Source organism: Geospiza fortis, unplaced genomic scaffold (genome assembly GCF_000277835.1).
Source record: "Geospiza fortis unplaced genomic scaffold, GeoFor_1.0 scaffold147, whole genome shotgun sequence".
NCBI classification, from domain to species: Eukaryota; Metazoa; Chordata; class Aves; order Passeriformes; family Thraupidae; genus Geospiza; species Geospiza fortis.
Genome location: NW_005054372.1, coordinates 877743 through 895437, shown reverse-complemented (window position 1 = coordinate 895437; position 17695 = coordinate 877743). Strand labels below are relative to the sequence as shown.

At 42.8% G+C, this 17695-nt stretch overlaps 1 protein-coding gene across 1 annotated transcript; it reads left to right on the top strand.

Annotated features, from left to right (window-relative positions):
* The first annotated feature begins 1326 nt into the window (after window positions 1-1326).
* TNIP2 (TNFAIP3 interacting protein 2) lies at window positions 1327-6329 on the top strand. The gene is made up of 5 exons (XM_014308536.1): window positions 1327-1646; window positions 3332-3415; window positions 3933-4214; window positions 4584-4703; window positions 5186-6329. Exons 1-5 carry the CDS (start codon window positions 1395-1397, stop codon window positions 5465-5467), a joined length of 1020 nt encoding a protein of 339 aa, XP_014164011.1. The 5' UTR covers window positions 1327-1394; the 3' UTR covers window positions 5468-6329.
* The last annotated feature ends 11366 nt before the right edge of the window (window positions 6330-17695 follow it).

Sequence of the window (17695 nt, the reverse complement as noted above, 5' to 3'; positions counted from 1 at the left end):
AAGTGTTTTTGTCATAAGTAATCTCTTGACCTAATGCTTATACAAAACATTTTCTATATATGACACTTACCTAAAATACATATTAAAAAGTTCATGTTTGGAAATTTGTTATAAGAGATGATCTCACTGACACTTTGCAGACAGATGACAAACCTATGGTACTTAAGCATATTTGAAAGGCTGATGCTGAATATCTTTAAAGGGGAAGTTTAGCATTCAGCATGAAGCTAAAGAATGTAAATGTCAGTAATAAGAACAAGTGCTGTTTATCTATGTCAATGTTTATTTCTTGAAAGAATAAAGTGCTATGCCCCATCAGAACACTGAAATAATTGGCATTAAATAATAACAACAACAAAAAAAAGACATTTTTTGTGAAGCCAGATGCCAGTGTGCTGGCAAAGTGTGTTCCCAGTGATTTACAGCTCTATTAGCACTCCTGAGAACTGGAATGGTAGAGCTGGGATTGGAGCTGTCTCGTGGTCTGCACTGGCATCCAGAGATCCTCGATTCTGGAGGAGCAGTGCTGCAGAGGTTTCTGGTACCAGCTTGTTTGTTTACAAAGCCAGAACCAGTGCCTTTCAGGTGCATGGAAATACAGGTGGTTTGCACCAGTCACCAAGCAAACTTCTTCCTTCCCAAAACACCTGCAGAGATGTTAATGCAGTGTGGATGATCCCACAGAGCTCCCAACAGGACAAGGAGATGCAGAACCAAGTACACAGTTGTTTGCTAGGGGCGTGTCAGACCCCCTTGTGTACCTGGGAGTCAGCTGTGCCCAAACTAGAGCCACTGCTGCCACCCACATGGATTTTCTTTACTGCTTGCTTGTCCTTACCTTACCATTCCCATCCTTTCCTAGGTGGGAAACTTGCTCTGTTTTCTCCTTGTGACAGTGCCAGGCAGTGAATACACTTTACTGGATTTGATGACTTAACAGTTCCTTTTTTTCTTTTGAGAAAAATCTGTATTATCTGGTAGTTTAGTGTACCTGTAAGTATTTTTCAGTCTCCACAGTTATTCATCTTAAGTTACTTTCTTTCTTGTTTTTGTTGCTGCTGTATAGTCATAAAATCTTCCTGAATTCTTGCTGCTTGTTCCTCCATTCTACTGATTAGAAAGTGTTTGCATGGCTGCCTGAGGCAGTTCTTGATTGATTGATCCAACAGTTCCAAGGTCTTGTGAACATACCAAAATGAAATGGATTTGATCTACTTTTTAAGTACTTTGCAATGAGTGCAGGAGCAATAAGGAATTACTGCAATATTGAAGTCTAAGATATATTTTGGCTTTTGACTTTATTTTGCTTTTAAATAACTTCCCCTCCCCCCTCTGTTTAGGAAGTGCAGAAGTTGAATCAGCAGCTAGAGGAGAAAAATGGAGAGATACAGCAGATGATAAATCAGCCTCCATATGAAAAGGAGAGAGAAATCTTACGACTGCAGAAGACTCTGGCAGAGAGGGAGAAGGCTCAGGCCACCAGTGATGTTTTGTGCCGTTCACTCACTGATGAAACTCACCAGCTTCAACGCAAATTAGCATCCACAGCAGAAATGTGCCAACATCTGGCAAAATGTCTAGAAGAGAAGCAAAGAAAAGAGAAGGGGAATTCAGATGACCAGATACCTACAGAGAGATCTAATCAGGTATTCTTAACAGCTACTGTGTGTGTCTTTGAAATCTTATTAGCTTCTGAGATGTTAATTACAGTAGGATAGCTGTAACTGGGGAATGGTGAGAACAGCCCTTTAAATAATTTCATGTAGGGTGTTAAGACTGCCAGGGCAATGGTATACAATTCTGTGTATCTGAAATTTAGGATGGAAGCAGTTGTCTACCACTTCAACTTTGGCCATATCATCAGAGGCTTATTTTTGGAGAGGAGAAGAACTTGAGAGGTTTCGTCCAACCTCAGCAATTCCATGGTCACAGTTCTTCCCTCAATACACAGCAGACAGTACCTACCTTATACTACCCCTGCTTCTGTGCAGCACTAGATGGTGCTGTGATTTTGAAGCCTGTCTCTTCTGATTGCTTATTAAAGTATCAAAATCACAAAAGAAAGTAGAGATATTTCAAAGTAGTTTTTATATTAAGAACTGTGTAACATGTGGTCTTCTCGGATCAGGATTTGGCTTTGCCCACGTAGTACAGCCCTACAGAAAGTTGGTTCGTGGAATATGAGTCAAGGTGTCTTACCTTTTTTTTTTGCTCTGGGATTCCCCCTGGCCTCTGAGTGCAGGGCAATGCTTCTCTTCAAGGGGATGTTTAAAAAAAAAGCTTCATAATAGGACAGTGTCAGAAGTGCTACTGCAGGGCACAAAGAAACACCTGGATTTTGGTGTACTTTGCTAATGGCTGTTGAGGCTTCAGTAAAAGTTCTCAGCATGGGGTAAAGGTAGATCATTGTTCTGTTGTTCCAGAAGTCCTGATGGCTGAGAGTCATTCATTAAACATTCATTAAAATGAGGTAATTCATTAAAACACCACAAGGAAATAACAGCAGTGCTGCCTCTAGTAACAGATCAGAGCAGTGAGTAGGGTGCTACAGACAGTTCTCACAAAAATGAACAATTCTGACTTTTGCTGTTACTGCTACACCATGGTAATGCTGTTTTCCACATGACCACTCATCTGTGCTGTTGTGATGAACTCTATACATACTCATGTCCGCGCTGTCAGACATCCCAGAAGTGTTTCCAAAGAAAACTCAGATTAAAGTTACTTGTAAGAAATAGGGGTTGAGTAGATAGAAGAAAAAAGGACTTTTTAAGGGACTTGAAGCATTTGGCATTATCATATTTAACGTGTAATTGATAGACAGGAAGCTTGATTGACTTTGATATATGCAATAAGAAGCTAACCTTGTACAGTGGGGACTTCCCTGTTGAAGAGGAGAAATTTCAGATGCCATTACTAGCTGATTCTAGGGAATTTTGCAAAAAAGTGTTCTATATTACTCACGTACACTGGGGTTTTTTTAAGCAGATGTCACAACTGTAAAAAAGAGGTATCATTTTAGTCAATTATTTAGCAAGCAGGGTTTTTTCCCCTCAGTAATTTCTTCCTAGTACTGCCCAAAATTGACAGTAATAACAAAGCAAGATGAAGGCATATCTGTGCCTTTGTCATGTGTTCTCCCACTCCAGACAAGTAGCTTTGTGTAAACTCTTAAACGCTGTTGCCATGAGCTCTATTTAATAGCAGTACCAAGGTCATAAAAACCTAGATGTATGTCATTACACATCCCATAAAAAAAAGATCACTTCCACTTAACAGCATCTGAGATTTTTATGTTAAAGTAACACCTAACTTTATCTGAAAATTACAGCTTTTAGACAATGAAACTTCACTTCAACCTCTTATCTGCAACTTACAAGAGGAAAACAGGATGTTAAAACAAAAAGTAGCTCACGTGAGTACTTTCATTTTGTTACACATTAATATTTGTTAAGTATTTTGTATTAGAGTAAATTTGGAATAGATAAGTCTGGTTAATGTAATTATATGGCAGTTTAAAGCAAGACAGTTTTTCTTAGTCCTTTCAACATGGCACATAGTTTTGGTTCCCTTAGCTAAGAACAACTTATTACATAATTTCTAACATACTGGATTTTTATTGTTAAAAAATACAGTGCAGAAGAAAACTTTCATGTTCCTTCTGTGGATCAGTATTCCACCCCAGAAGAACAGCACTAGGCCCACTAGATCCCTGCCTTTCCACATTATTTAATATTGTCCCTTTGGGCTGGGTGATTGGGAAGAGTCTGCACAATCATCTGCTCTCCTGTCCAGTGACTTACCCTCAGGGGTGGAGTCAGCATGTTACATTATCCCCTAGAGGATTTTGGTCCTGCAATTCTAGACAGCCTATGAAAGCTTGGAAGTTTGTGTCTCCCTGTTCTTCATGCCTCTCCTGGATGAACTTTCAGGTGGAAGATTTAAATGCAAAATGGCAGAAGTACGACGCGAGCAGGGACGAGTACGTGAAGAGACTCCACCTGCAGCTGAAGGAGATGAAGTCCCAGCTGGAGCAGCACCATGGAGGAACTCCAGCTCAAAGGAATTCTGACCTGATGCACAAGGAGATCTTCCGGTTAAACAAACTACTGGAAGAGAAAATGAATGAGTGCATAAAAACCAAGAGAGAGCTGGAAGACATGAAGAAGGCTAGTGAAGGGGATAATGAGAGAATACAAATGCTGGAGCAACAGGTCATTATGTTTCTTTTTCCTACACATGGGAATTCTTAGTTTCTTTCCAGACCACGAAAGTCCAAGGTGGGAAAAAGGGATTTCTCTTTTGGACATTTGCCTGTCTGTGCACATTTGGCTATACAGATACTTACCAACACAGATTTAAAGGAAACTCACTACTTAAAGAACCCCAAGCAGTTCTGCTGGCCTTAATGCAGAATATGAAAGACCTGTAAAAGAAATACAAACACCTTTGAAATACACATATGATAGAGAAGATAATACTGACATTCTGGGAATAAGTAACAAAGGAATCAGTCTCAGCTTTTCAATCTAACCTGCCAATGCTCTAATGTATAAAATATTAACATAACAATTCTATTTCAGGTCCTGGTTTATAAAGACGATTTCACGTCTGAGAGATCAGACAGAGAACGAGCACAGAGTAAAATACAAGAACTTCAGGCAGAAGTTGCATGTCTGCAACTCCAGCTAGCAAGAAGACAGGTAAGAAAGCAGCATGGTCCTTCTTTAATTTAAGCATGCCAACAGGATTTGGGACTAAAATATACCTTTAAGTATATTTTAAAAACATCTTAGTATTTCTAAAACAGTTTCAGCAGCTATCAAAAACTTTGGTTGTTTCATAGTCAGTTCTGGTGGAGATGCTTCCCAGTTCAGATGTAATACCCCTTTCCAGTCCCTTTTTCTTCTGCTTTTGGATCAACATTGGAAGGGTGAATTCTTAGAAGGCACAGGACAGTCATGACTCTTGACATCTTTAAAATTGCACACTGGCTGCATTCTGTGTTTTCTATAAACCTTCTTTACAACAATATTAGTAACACTGCAAAGACTGATAAATAATTTATTTACAAGTCCTCAGATAAATATTTGAGTGGTGTTTCAGATCAAGGTGATAAAATATCACCTGTTAGAAAATGTATTTTTCTTGCATCTTTTTCAAGAGCTCTTCTTTCTCTTTCTAGGACTCCAGAGACACAAGCAGCCATTTCAGAGATCACGCTGGTAACCAAAATCGTTTGTTTGTTCAGACAAATGTGGAACACCTACGAGGCAACAGCCCAGGCCAGACAGGCACGAGAAGAACAAACTCACAGTCTGAACAAGCTTCTCCTCCTGGGGACAATGGAAACTTGGGATCTGAAGGCAGGGCACAGGGTGAACTCAGATGCCCTCATTGCATGAGGTTTTTCAGTGATGAACTCAGTGATGAATTCCTCAAGCACATTGCTGAATGTTGTCAGTGACCACAGGATGTGAGGGGTGTAAGTCAATCACTACTTTTATAGACATAAAACTTGCTCTATACATGTATCTCCTACAGTCCTAAAACAGAGTAATTCAAATGGAGAGCTCTGGGGAATTAGGAGGATGAACAATATCTACCTCTTACTCGATTTAGCCTTCTCTTGGACTGTGTGAAAGGCTTCAAGAGAAAGGAAAGTGTTTTTCTGAAGAACTATTTTTTACAGCTACAAGGAAAGCAAGTGTAATGGAGATTCTACTACAAACTAAACTGAAACCTACAGTGGTAGTTTAGCTTCAGAGTGCAGCTTGACTTCATTTGGGTCTAATTCTCTACCACAGTCTGATGGCTTATGAAAAAAATTACTGAATCTGAAATTTTCCTCCTCTTCCAAAAAATGTAGGCTGAAGAACAGGAAGGAATATTTTGGCAGAAGATAGGAAAAATCTTATTGTGCTTTATCTGGATTAAAAGCGAAAGTATTTTCTTGACTCTTGAGGCTGAACTTTTGAACATCTCATCTGAAAATCCTTCTGTTTAACTGAAATCAGAAGAAGTGAAGAAAACATAAAAGGGCTGGTTATTGACTAAAACTAGCCTGTCTTTTTTGCACAGAAACAAGGTACAGGGTTATTTATATTGTCTGTGCCATAAATATCTGTCTTACAGATTTGTAAATAGATATTTGTGTAATTATTGTTTGTATTCCTATTTGACCTAAGGATTATTTTTATAATAAAATGATTGTGCATTTGCTTTACTACAAAAGGGGTCCAAAAAATCTCTTTTGGTGTAAGTATATAAATGTGAAATAGTGAACTATTCTAAGGGCTAATTAAATGTCATGGTTTCAGATATGAGTTATTTCATTACTTTAGTGATAACCAGCTCCTCAGACTATTTTCAAATACGTTGAAAAAAAAATCACTCCTCATCTCTGAGTGAAAGATTGACATTTCAGAGGCACAGGAACACATTTAACCCCCTACCCTGCCACACACATGTGACTATGTCAGTGCTAACTCAAAATTCTTCTTATCCTGTCTGCACTTGAGAGAGCTTCAACAAATAGCAGGGGACTGTTTTGAGAAGAAGTATCAGCAATTAATTAAAGTGTACAAATATAAAAGTGCCACAGGTTTTTGCAGCCTTAGCTCCAGGTGAAGCTGAAATTGTTTTCTCACTGTGTCAGAGCAAGAGTTAAGGATGGGACAGAAAGTAAAGGCCTAGTGCAACCATGGCACTTCATAATTAAACTTACTTTTGTTTTCTCTAAGAACACTTTTTAGCAACACTTTTGTCTTCTGCTTTGCTTCCTTCAGTCCACATTTCAAAAGGAATGTGGATTTTTTCCTGGCTATTTCCTTTTTGGGATCTTGTTGCAGCCCCAAAGGAAGGTGATGGTTTATGCCACTCTTATCCTAGGTGGGATATTACCAAAAGCAATGCCTGGGTGCTTGCATGCAGCAATGGTTACTTTTAATCTAATCTACAAGTGACTGCAATCCTGTCATTCACTTCCAGCTTGTTCTTCCCAACACAACATGCACAACCATGCAGAAAGTTTTGGGTTTTTGTTTTTAGTGACCATTTTTTACATTGCCTTTTAAGGTCTTAGAGATCAGATGCAGCCCAGAGAATATAAGCTAAGAAACATGATTAAACTTCCTGTGGCATAAACGAATCTTACTTTTTTGACTGTTTTCATTAGACAAGCCTGGTTTACAGCTTCAGTGTTTATCAGTATGATAATGCCAGTGATTGATACAGCAAAACAGGGACTTGAGTTTTGTACTGATTCACACTAGAAGACGCTTAAGAAAACAAACAGAACAATAAAGTTAGGTCTTGGCACTACCTTTTTTTAATTGCATTGAGATGATGACTGCTTTAATATGTATCAGAGGCTGAAATCTGCTATAGGTTTCCATTTATGTTAATCCCTGTGGGTATAGTTGGATAGACTGACCTAGAATAAGAAATAATAATTTCTAATTAGAAATAGATGCAGGAATTAGATAGGGGAATGTGCAGTACACAAAAAATTAATAGTGCCTACTCTTGTGGATTTAAATTCTGTGAATTAGTCCCTAGTCAAAGCAGAGGTTAGTTTCACACTAATCCTGGGAAAGGAGAGCACTTCAGAGCTGGGAAACTTGGATATACCTCCAGCAAAGACAACACTGGACCAACTAACCAAACCAGGTAAAGTTACAGATCAAGCACAGATTACAGCTACCACACAAAACAGTAAGAGCAATAAATGAGGACTGGCATTTGACTACCTGTGGCATAAATGTAGGACAGATCTGCTGGTTTTCTGTACAAAAATGCCTCTCTTCAGAGCTGTTGGACTTTACTGAAGTTTTTGGGGTTTTTTTCCCCCAGCTGGTAAAAAGCATGACTGTTTCTTGTTCTGGCTTAACCAAGAAATGTTACACTATGAAGAACTGCCACTGCCTTACATGCAAATGTTTGCTTCAGATGATGGGCCATAAACTATTGGTCCTAAGAAAAGCTGTCTGTTATGCAGTGCTTTGACTTTTACACTAAATTCACTGGTAGGTCTCTTGATAAAACACTACAAAGTCTTTACCTGCCCCCTCCTCACCAGGCAAAGCATACACACCAAGGCATCCCCAGCAACTGCCACCACCCCCTACTTCACCAGTCACATTTCTCAGCTGGCAGACCAGAATGCATAAAACCTGTCAGCTCCACTCTCCCAACACTCAAGTGAAAGTGGCTGTGAGTTTCCAGCACTTTTGAACCCTTTAAATTAAGAAAAGCTCCTTCTGGCCTCACATCACACTGGTGCTCTCTTCTTGTTGCATGGTTGTCCAAACAGAGTGTCTTGCTTGGTTGAATAGCAACAGGAACACAGATCCTTTCCTAAAAGAAAGCAATAAAGGCATAATGAGTAAGAAAGTAACTGCATGCAGTGAAAGGAGCTTCAGTAGCATAAACTTTGTGAACTTTCATTATCCATTTGTACTACACTTGTTCACTGAAACACATCATCTGTAAAACTGCAGAAAGACATCCTCACACAAGAGACTCTTGAAATCATACAGAAAAACTGTCTGACTGTATGGATGGGGCTCAGTTCCTTATTAGCTGTATTGGTAACAAAGGCACTGAAGAGAAGTGAACCCTGTTTTCAGGCAAAGTTAATGCCTGTTTAGACTTCTGTAGATCTCTCATTCAGAGCCCTGCCTGTACTGCAGTGGCATGCCAGTACCAGACAGAAGGCAGACAGAGACACTGCAGTTCCACAGAGGCTGAGAGCAGGCAGGATAACTGCCTCTTCTGGGACTTGCAGGAATGTGTATTAACATATTAAAAGCTGCCAAGATAGATTTGTTCAATTACCTTCATGATTAGTCCCTTCTCCTAAAATTTCTCCTCCACCAAATGACCATTCCTCAGTTTTGCTCTCCAAACCAACCTGAATCCAGAGCCAGGGCAACTCAGCTCCTGAGGATCTGTCTCACCTCACCAGCAATGAGATTCTCAGATTGTACAATCTCCAGCTGCTGGCAAGCTTGTTCTCATTTCTCCTGGACCTAATTACAATGCACTTTGCTGGGATTTTGGAGTAAAGCTGTTTACTAATAACCCTGCTGGTTGCCATGCAGAAGTGGGCCCTCAGCACACAGTCACGACAGCAGCTGTAGGCAACACTGACTCACTGCATCTTAGAAAATACAAATGCAAGAAGCCTCAGAAGTTGGTCCCTACCCCAAAAGCCCCAAGGGAGAAAAGATAACAATAATGCTCTTTCTTGTAGCATGGGCAGGACAGAGCCTAAAAGGTTTCTCAAATAACGTGCAACTTCTAAGTCCATGTCTGCTTCAGGCTTCGATGATTTAGGATGTCACATCTTTTAAAATAAATCTTAAATGATGCCTCAAGATAAGTGCTCACTAATAGTAAAACCAACTACAAGAATAAAATTTGTTCAAGAAGCAGATACCTATGTTCTATGCTTTTTTTTTTAAACTTCCATTTCCTGTGGCTTCGCTGCATGTGTATATATAGAAAGCAAGGGAAATTCCAAACAAGATGCCACACCATTATACTCAGAACAGCAGTGCTTCTCATTCTAAAAAGGGAAGTCTCGAATGCTTTTTCTACAAAATCTATGTGAATTCAAAGTATGCTGTAGTAATATTTCATAGTACCATGCCCCAGTAGCTATCAGCTGGGACACAGAGGGTGTCAGCTAAAAACCTAAAGCGTAAGAAAGGCTTATAAAGCACTAGGTCAGCCCCGCAAGACCTCAGCAGAGCCATGGGACATAAGGCTAAGCTCTCCTGCCTTCTTACCTGATACCTCAAATTCTTCTCTGAGGGCAGAACACAGCCCAGCACCTCACTGAAGCATTCCCTGAAGCAGCCTGTCCTGGGGGTCAGGGCTCCAGCAAGGTCAGCTGGGGATTTACAGGGTGCTGCAGGAACTGCTGACACAGGAGCTCCTGGAGGCACCAACCATCCCAAGTGGCACAGCACTCGTGTCTCCACTCCCACTGCTGCTCAGTGTGTTTGTTATTCCCCTTTTTCATTAGTCCACCTTTTACCCCTCCTTTTACACTTGCTAGTAAGAGGCTGCTGGTACAGGAACACTCCACAGCATGTGAAGAGTGTACGGTGTCAACAGGGCCCAAGAGCCTCCCTCAGGAGCTGGAGATCTTTCCATGGCACATGGGGCTCTGCTATGGAGAACACTGAATCAGATGGGGGGTTAAGAGACAGATGATTTTGAAGGGGTGTTTTTGGTGCCTTCTAGAAGTCTTCACCACACTCACTGCCTCACCATCCTTCCCCAGACCAACCCTCCAGCACAGCTTCTGGAGACCTGGCTGATGGCTGGGCCGAGCAGGGCACCTGGCTGCTCGTGCTGACGCCCACCTCCTCAGGGTCACAGGAACTCTCCTTGCCTGAGGCTTTCACCCTCTCCTCTCTAAAGGAGTGGGAGGCAAGAAAGAGCAGTGGGACCCTCCTCCCCCATCCTGTACTCATCAAATCTGTCTTCACATAAAAAGGATTTTAATTCTTTTTTTTTTAACTCATAGGCAGATACCTTGGTTACACACAAATATCACAGGCCCTTTATACAGGAGGGGCAAAGGCAGCCTGGAGTGTGCCCCACCAGCTCTTTAGCCAGCACTGGAACACCCCATGCCTTGTTTAGCTTCTTGGTTCCTGTTACAGGCCAGGCTTCCTTCAGCCATGTCCCAAAATTCCCCTGCACAGCCCAGAAGGGCACATCTGAAGGGAACAGCGAGTTCCTCAGTTCCACAGCAGCCTGGACTTGGGTGATAGCCAGTTACCTTCTCTGCTGAGACAAGATCCTACACTATGGAAACAGGGCCTTGATGGCACCAAGGGCAAGATGAGCTGTCATGTCCCTCCAGCTGTGCCCCCACAGCCCTCCCTGGGCTGTGCCAGCTGCAATTTCAACCAGCCAGCCACCTGCAGCCACCAGCTGGGCCCTGGGCTGGGAGGAGAGCCACAGGCATACAGACCTGCTCGGGGAGCAGCCTCACTGTGGCTGGTCCTGCTCACAAAGCCCTGCTTGTTTCCTGCCCAGTGCAAAGCAGGAAAGAGGTCTCAGACCTTGCTACAACAGGGCAGGGGCTCCATCTCTTGTAGGTCTCACAGGCGGGGAGGTGAGAGATGCTCAGATCTTGGACCAATTGAGCCCAGCTCATACAACAGGGAAAATGAGCAAAGAAAGGAGCTCAGACACTCACAGAAGAATCAGCCCTCATGCTATCACTACCACATCTCAGGGAAATTCAGACCTCCAGGGAGGCCTGTAAAGGTCCACAGACACTCCAAGAAAAACATCACCTACCAAGAGAAAGTGGGACCCAGTGGGATGTGAAGCAATTCACACACACAGCTGAGCACAGTCCAATAGAGCATCCTACCCCTCCTTCCCACCACCTGGGCTTGCCCTCAGTGATGCAGATCTAATTTAGTGATTCTCAGCTCCTCTTCTGACCTCAGCACTGAGCACCTGCTCCACCTTCTGCAAGGCCTGTTCTTACCTCCCCAGGTGGAAGGACAGAGCTTGTGTCACTCCCAGGGACAGCAGGCAGATGGGAAGCAGACACCTCTGGAGGAAAAGGGCCCTTCCTTTGATCCTGGCTGCTGTCATAAGGGGTGTCCCTATCCTCCAGTCTCTCCTTTCGGAGCAGTCCACTTACCCATTATCAGAACCCACTTTTGCCCTATTCCAATCCCAGTCAGACACAAAAATGGCTCTTGGGGATTCACCATCAGTTCAATGTCACCCAGAGCCTGTGACACTGGCCAGCCCAGCTGAGTGCCTCTAAGCACCAAGCTGGGTCCCAAAAGCACCAAGCAATTGCCCTTCTTGCTTCTTCAAGTACCTCTTCCATTAAAGTGAAGAGTGGTCACTGAAAGGCATTTCAGCTCCATCACTTTCCCCATGGCACTTTCTCGGGGCCAGTCCTCTTGCAAGAGAGAAAATAAACAGAAAAGAAAATATGTCCCAAAATAAACAGGGCACAGATGGGGCCTGGTGGTCTCTTGGCCCAAGGGGGAAGGGTCTCTGATGGCCCAGGAGGTTTCTGCCATGTGCAAACCAGGAATGGAGAGGATGACTCCGGAGCACTTGCCACTGAGCAGAGGGGGTCTGGAAAGGGGAATAAGGTATAATTTGTTTTAAAGAAACACCAAGGCAAAGATATGGACTAGACCAGGGTGTTCTAGAGAATAAAGTCTGTGGCTGAGACCAGGAACCAATGTGGGCTGCAGGCAGGCTTTCCCCTCCCACACAAGATCTATCCTTTGATAACCAGGTACGGAATCCCCTAAACTCTCGGCGCAGTGACAGCTCCTGGGGACAGTGGAAAAAATTGATGAGCACAACTACCTCACCACCCAAAGAATGAGTGACAGCTTATTTTGTGAACTGTTTTTAGGTTTTGTTTTGTTGCACCTACTCACACTAGTTGCATGGCACCACGCCCCCTCTTTCAAAATGTCAGTCTTCAACTCCTAACAATAACCACTGAGGGGGAAAATAGTGTGTGCTGGCCAGGGTAACTCCTGTGCAGTGGGGACTGCGCTGGCCTGGCCTTTCTCAACTCAACTTGCACCCACCTTGTTCTCAGTTTCCTCCTGGTGGTATCTCCTTTGGTAGACAGTGGGCAAATATTAAATTTTACCTCTGTGGTTTCCAGGTGACTCTCTCAGGGAAAGTTTACTGGAGCTTTAATCTTCCTGAAATGGCAGCAAGACTGAATAACCACTTCCTCTCAGCACAGCTGGGGAACTTGAAACATGCAGTTGTTGCAAAAGGGTGTGAGGACACTCTGCCATACTCTCCTGCGTGCACCAGTGTCACTTGTTACACACTCTGGGCAGTGACGAGGTTGGGAAACACTTGAGCAGTAAAAGCCACTCTGACAGCCTGGAAAGGCAGGCCAGTGCTACCTTTTACTCTTCCCTGCAGTCATCTCATGCCTTTGCACCCCCAGCAGCTGCCAATAACCTTGATCAGGCAGTCACCATAATCTATACCTGAACCTCTTCCACAGCCTGGGCAACTGAATGATTTTGAGCCAAGCCCCAAAAGAATGCCTGCACTATAGGTATCTGCAAATATTTCTGTTTTGCTGCAATAATGCAAAAACAAGTAGGAAGAACAGACAATAACTTGTAACAGGTGTTCTCTTAGGTTGCTTCTGTAAGCACAGGGGCACATAATGTTCCCAGCATCCACAGAAAAGGGCCCCAGTGTCTATAATGAGAAGCTGGGCTTGTGCAACTCTTCAGCAGTTCTTCAGAAACTTTCAGCAGCCCTCTACAAGCTGGGGTTCATGTTCTTAAAAGTGCTAATATTTAAATGGCTCATGTTTGACTGACTTTCAAAGTTCCAGTCTCCTCTATGCAACTTTCTACTTAAGGAAGGCAGAGAGCTGTCACTTGTTTAAGTTCTCCTTGTCATTTCTTAAGTGACAACACAGGGACAACCTTGAAGTGTTTATAGAGATGGTGCTAACACAAACCAGAACAAGCTTTGTGCAAAGAGTGCAACTGTTTTGACATCATTCCAACGAGACAACCCTGTAATTTAATGGAAAAAGCCCTGAACTGGATACACTAAAAATCTCAGCCTCAGGTCACCTGTACAAACACTTGATATTGTCACAAGCTACAAACTCCACTGAGGCTCTTTTTTCCATAGTTTTCCACATTCCTGAACTGTTTATCCTCCCCTGGTTCTATACCCAAGTTCTCTTAGCCAGTTTTGCCAGGACCAGCAAATTCCCTCCACTTGCATTTTTTTTTTTGCAGCCACAGATTTGATGTATCCAGGCTGAAGAGGCTACTCTGGGGCTTGATGCAGTGCTGCAGTTCAAGGTTGTGCCCACATTCAGAGATAGCATACTTAAATAATTACAGTGATCATGCAACTTTTTAAATGCACTATATAAATAACAAAACACAAACCCTCACCACTTTTGAAAGCTATATTGACTAAAAATCCCAGCTATAGAACAGACAGCAAGCCTCCAGCAGAACCAGCCCCATCCTATCACTTGCTGTCCACTAACAAGATGTGGTTCAAAACATGCCTTACCCAATATATTTCAACACATCATTAACACCTCTTTCCAAGCAGGCATGGTTTGAATAGTGAAAGTTCAGCTACAAAGGGGTTTGGGGAGCACCTGCAGTGGCAACACCACCTGCAAGTCACCAACAAGCTGTTGAGGGCTTCAATGCACCCAACCAGTACAACCTGTAGCTACACAGCTGTTTACCCTGGTGCAATCACTCCAGTTCCTGATGCAATGGCTCATGAGTCAAGATGAGTCTGATCTACACAAGAGGCTGAGAGTCAAAGCAAGCAACAAATTCAGACTCCAGGGTAAGCAGATCCTTCACATTCAAAAGCCAGAATCTCTTCCAAGTAACATGTGTGGACCACAGGTTTGGAAAATATCACTTGTGTGTCCTGGGGTTTGGGATTTCCACTCCAGCTCTGCAAGTGATAGGTCAAAGAGGGAAAAGGATAATAGAAACACAATAAAAGGCTATAAAAGCTTATGGATTTGGAAGCCAAGACTGACCATAAAGGAAGGGACTTGTAGGAAATAAACAGCAGAATATCTTTTAAGCATCCATTAAATCAATGATGGAAAATTCTGCCTGCATGTAAGAGTACTTCAGAGAAAAGGACAAGGACATGGAGCCAGCACCTAAAGGAAACACAGAAAGAAACTTACTGGAACTTCTGAACAAAGACAACAGGTCTAGGCATGAATTACTTGCCTAAGCCAAATTTATGACTGTCACAGTCAATGGAAAGTTTTCAAAATCCACAGAATAGCTGAGCTTGGGAAGAGGAAGGTCTGAAGATCATGTAGTTCTACAAACCCTGCTCAAAGCAGGGTCAGCTAGAGCAGGTTGCCTGGGGCTGTGGCCAGTTCAGGTTTTGACCATCTCAAGGATAAAGAACCCACAATGTCTCTATGCAACCTACTCCTGGTTCAATCACCCTCACAGTAAAAAAGGTTTTCCTTATGTTTAAATGGAATTTTGCATTTCAACTAGTGCCCCCTTGCTCTCTTGTTTTGTCACTGGATACCACTGAGAAAAGTCTGGATCCATTTTCCATACTGGCCCCACACCAGGTATTTATATGCATTTGGAAGGTCCCCCTGAGTCTTCTCTTCTACAGGTTGGGCAGTCCCAGCTCTCAGCTCTCCTTGTTTGATGGATGCTCCAAGGCCTGAACTACCCTGGTGGTCCTTGGCTGGACTCTGTCCATGTCTGTCTCACACTGCGGAGTCCAGAACCAGATGGACCTGAGCACAGGGGAAGGATCATGTCCCTTGACATGGTGCAGTGCTCTGCCCAGCAGCTGCCACCTTCAGCACAAGGGACACACCACTGGCTCAGGTTCAACTTGCCTGCCAAGTCTCCTGGGTTAACCTGAGCTTGAGCTGTTTGGCACTGCTCAAGAAAGGGAGAAATGAGTCTGTTTTTTATCCTGCCCCTCCTCTCTGACCCAAGTCTTGAGATGGATTTGATATATTTATTTATTAACTATCACATTCAAAGTATTCAAGATCTACATAAATAAATAACCCTTGGAGGTACAGAGGAGACACTAAAACCTCAGCTAAAACACTAGACAAAGACTCTTATCTCAGGAATCAGTGCTGAATAATCAGAAAAACAGCACACTTAGCATGGCTTTTAAAGTAAGCACTTCTGGAAGTGTTTATAAGAAAGATGACACAGCCCATTGTTGGCAGGGATGGATGGTGAAGAGGAAGGAAAGAAATCTCCCACTTAATTTTGGCAGACTACAGAAATTCCTCAATTCAAATGCACAGGCTTATTTTGAAAACTCAGCTAACAGACTGATAGAAAATGAGAGAGCCTTGAAAACCTGGGAGGTCTAATGCAGGGCCCCATTTTACAGCTAAGGTCCCCTAAAGCACAGCAAGTTAAAATCCTGATAGAACAGTCTCACTACATTAGACTGTATGTCTGAAACTCACATGTGTCCACACCACATTCAGGACCCTGAGATTAAACTGAAAGATGAAAGCAAAAGCAAGGACTTGGACTCTGACTGAGAGAAAAGGACTGAAACCTGACAGAAGTGCAGAGTTCCTGCTGTTCCTACCAAAGCCAGCTGCAACAGAGCACAAAGCACAACAAGCACAAGTGATAACAAGGAACCATGAATTTAAACTACGGATTCATGGGATACATCAGGTATTTCAAAGTAACTAGGCTGCTGCTAATCATCAAAAAGTTTATACAAAAAAAAAAAAGGTTGAATTTTTAAAATTCCCAGAGAGACTCAATCTTGTTTGGGAAGTAACAGATGAAACTCCACAAGCCCAGAAAAGACAAACATCTTAAAAATTACAACAAACTAACTTCAATCTCCCCTCAAAGGAACAGGCAGATGATTTTTAGGTGCCTGACAATAAGGAGGTGATTTATTCTTGACACATTCATGTTGGCTGCTACTCATGGTTGAACTGCTGACTCTTTGTTTCCTCCTTTTTCAGTGTAACAACAGCCCAGTGAGCAGAAGAGAAACAGTAGATATCATGAAATATAATGAGTTTCAATGCCTTTTTCACATGACATTTCAGTAAATAAACTCTGAAAAACTTTGTCTTCAGGGGTGCAAAAACTGATGTGGGAGAATATACCAGCAAGGCTCCTTAAACACTGGTCCTGAACATAACAATGAGATATTTCCATTACTGCTTGGGGATGGGACAGAGAAGATGTATTAAACACATATGCAGATCCCAAATGCAAATAAGGTGCCAGTGCATAGGTGAAAGGAATCAGAATGACTTTGGCAAACAGATGGTTTGGAAAAAGCTGGCAATTCAGCAAGTACAGACACAGATTTACATTATTTGAGGACAACAAACTGCACAAATATGTAACAAGGAATCACTAATAGGCTGATTCCTCAAAAAGCATCAGAGGCTGGATTGAGCCATAGGCTGCTGTGAATAAACTAGACATGAAAATACAAAGAATAAAGAGAAAAGCTGTCAGCTGGATGTGGAGAAATCCCTCTGCTCTGCTTGGGGTTAACAAAGCACAGCTGAAGTACCACTCTGTGCTTTGAAAATTGTACATCAAGAAAAATCTAGGGACAAAAATAAAAAATACAATAATAATAATAGCAACAATAACATTGGACTAAGAGTCACAGGACTTCAACAAAATAGTATAAAATATGACAGCAGAGCAGAAGACTGAGGGAAGTCTGGCTACATCATTGTAGGAGGCAAGGAAATCACCACCTGTAGTCTTTTTAGTACAGTAAAAGTCATTTGTTTCCCTGACTACTCTGATTAGAAAACCCCATGCAGTGTCCAGTTGATCCCTGAAAGACACTCTAGCCCATTTTGCTGCCACTGTGCTGTGTTAGTTCCCTCCCACACGGAGCCTCTGCAGCCTGTGGAGCTCAGCGGGCAGCCCTGCCCTGCTCTATGGGGGCATCTCCAGGCCAAGCACAGGCATTCCCAGGCATGGAGCAATCCCTCCCTCCATTGGGAGGACAACATGAGGAACACACACACAGGCAGCTGCCTCCTGCCATCTTCCCCTCCTCAGACACAATGTGCATCATAACTTTTGCAACAAACTAAAGAGAAAGGGCGCCGTGCACCCCCTGCCATGGCTGCTCACGACACTGC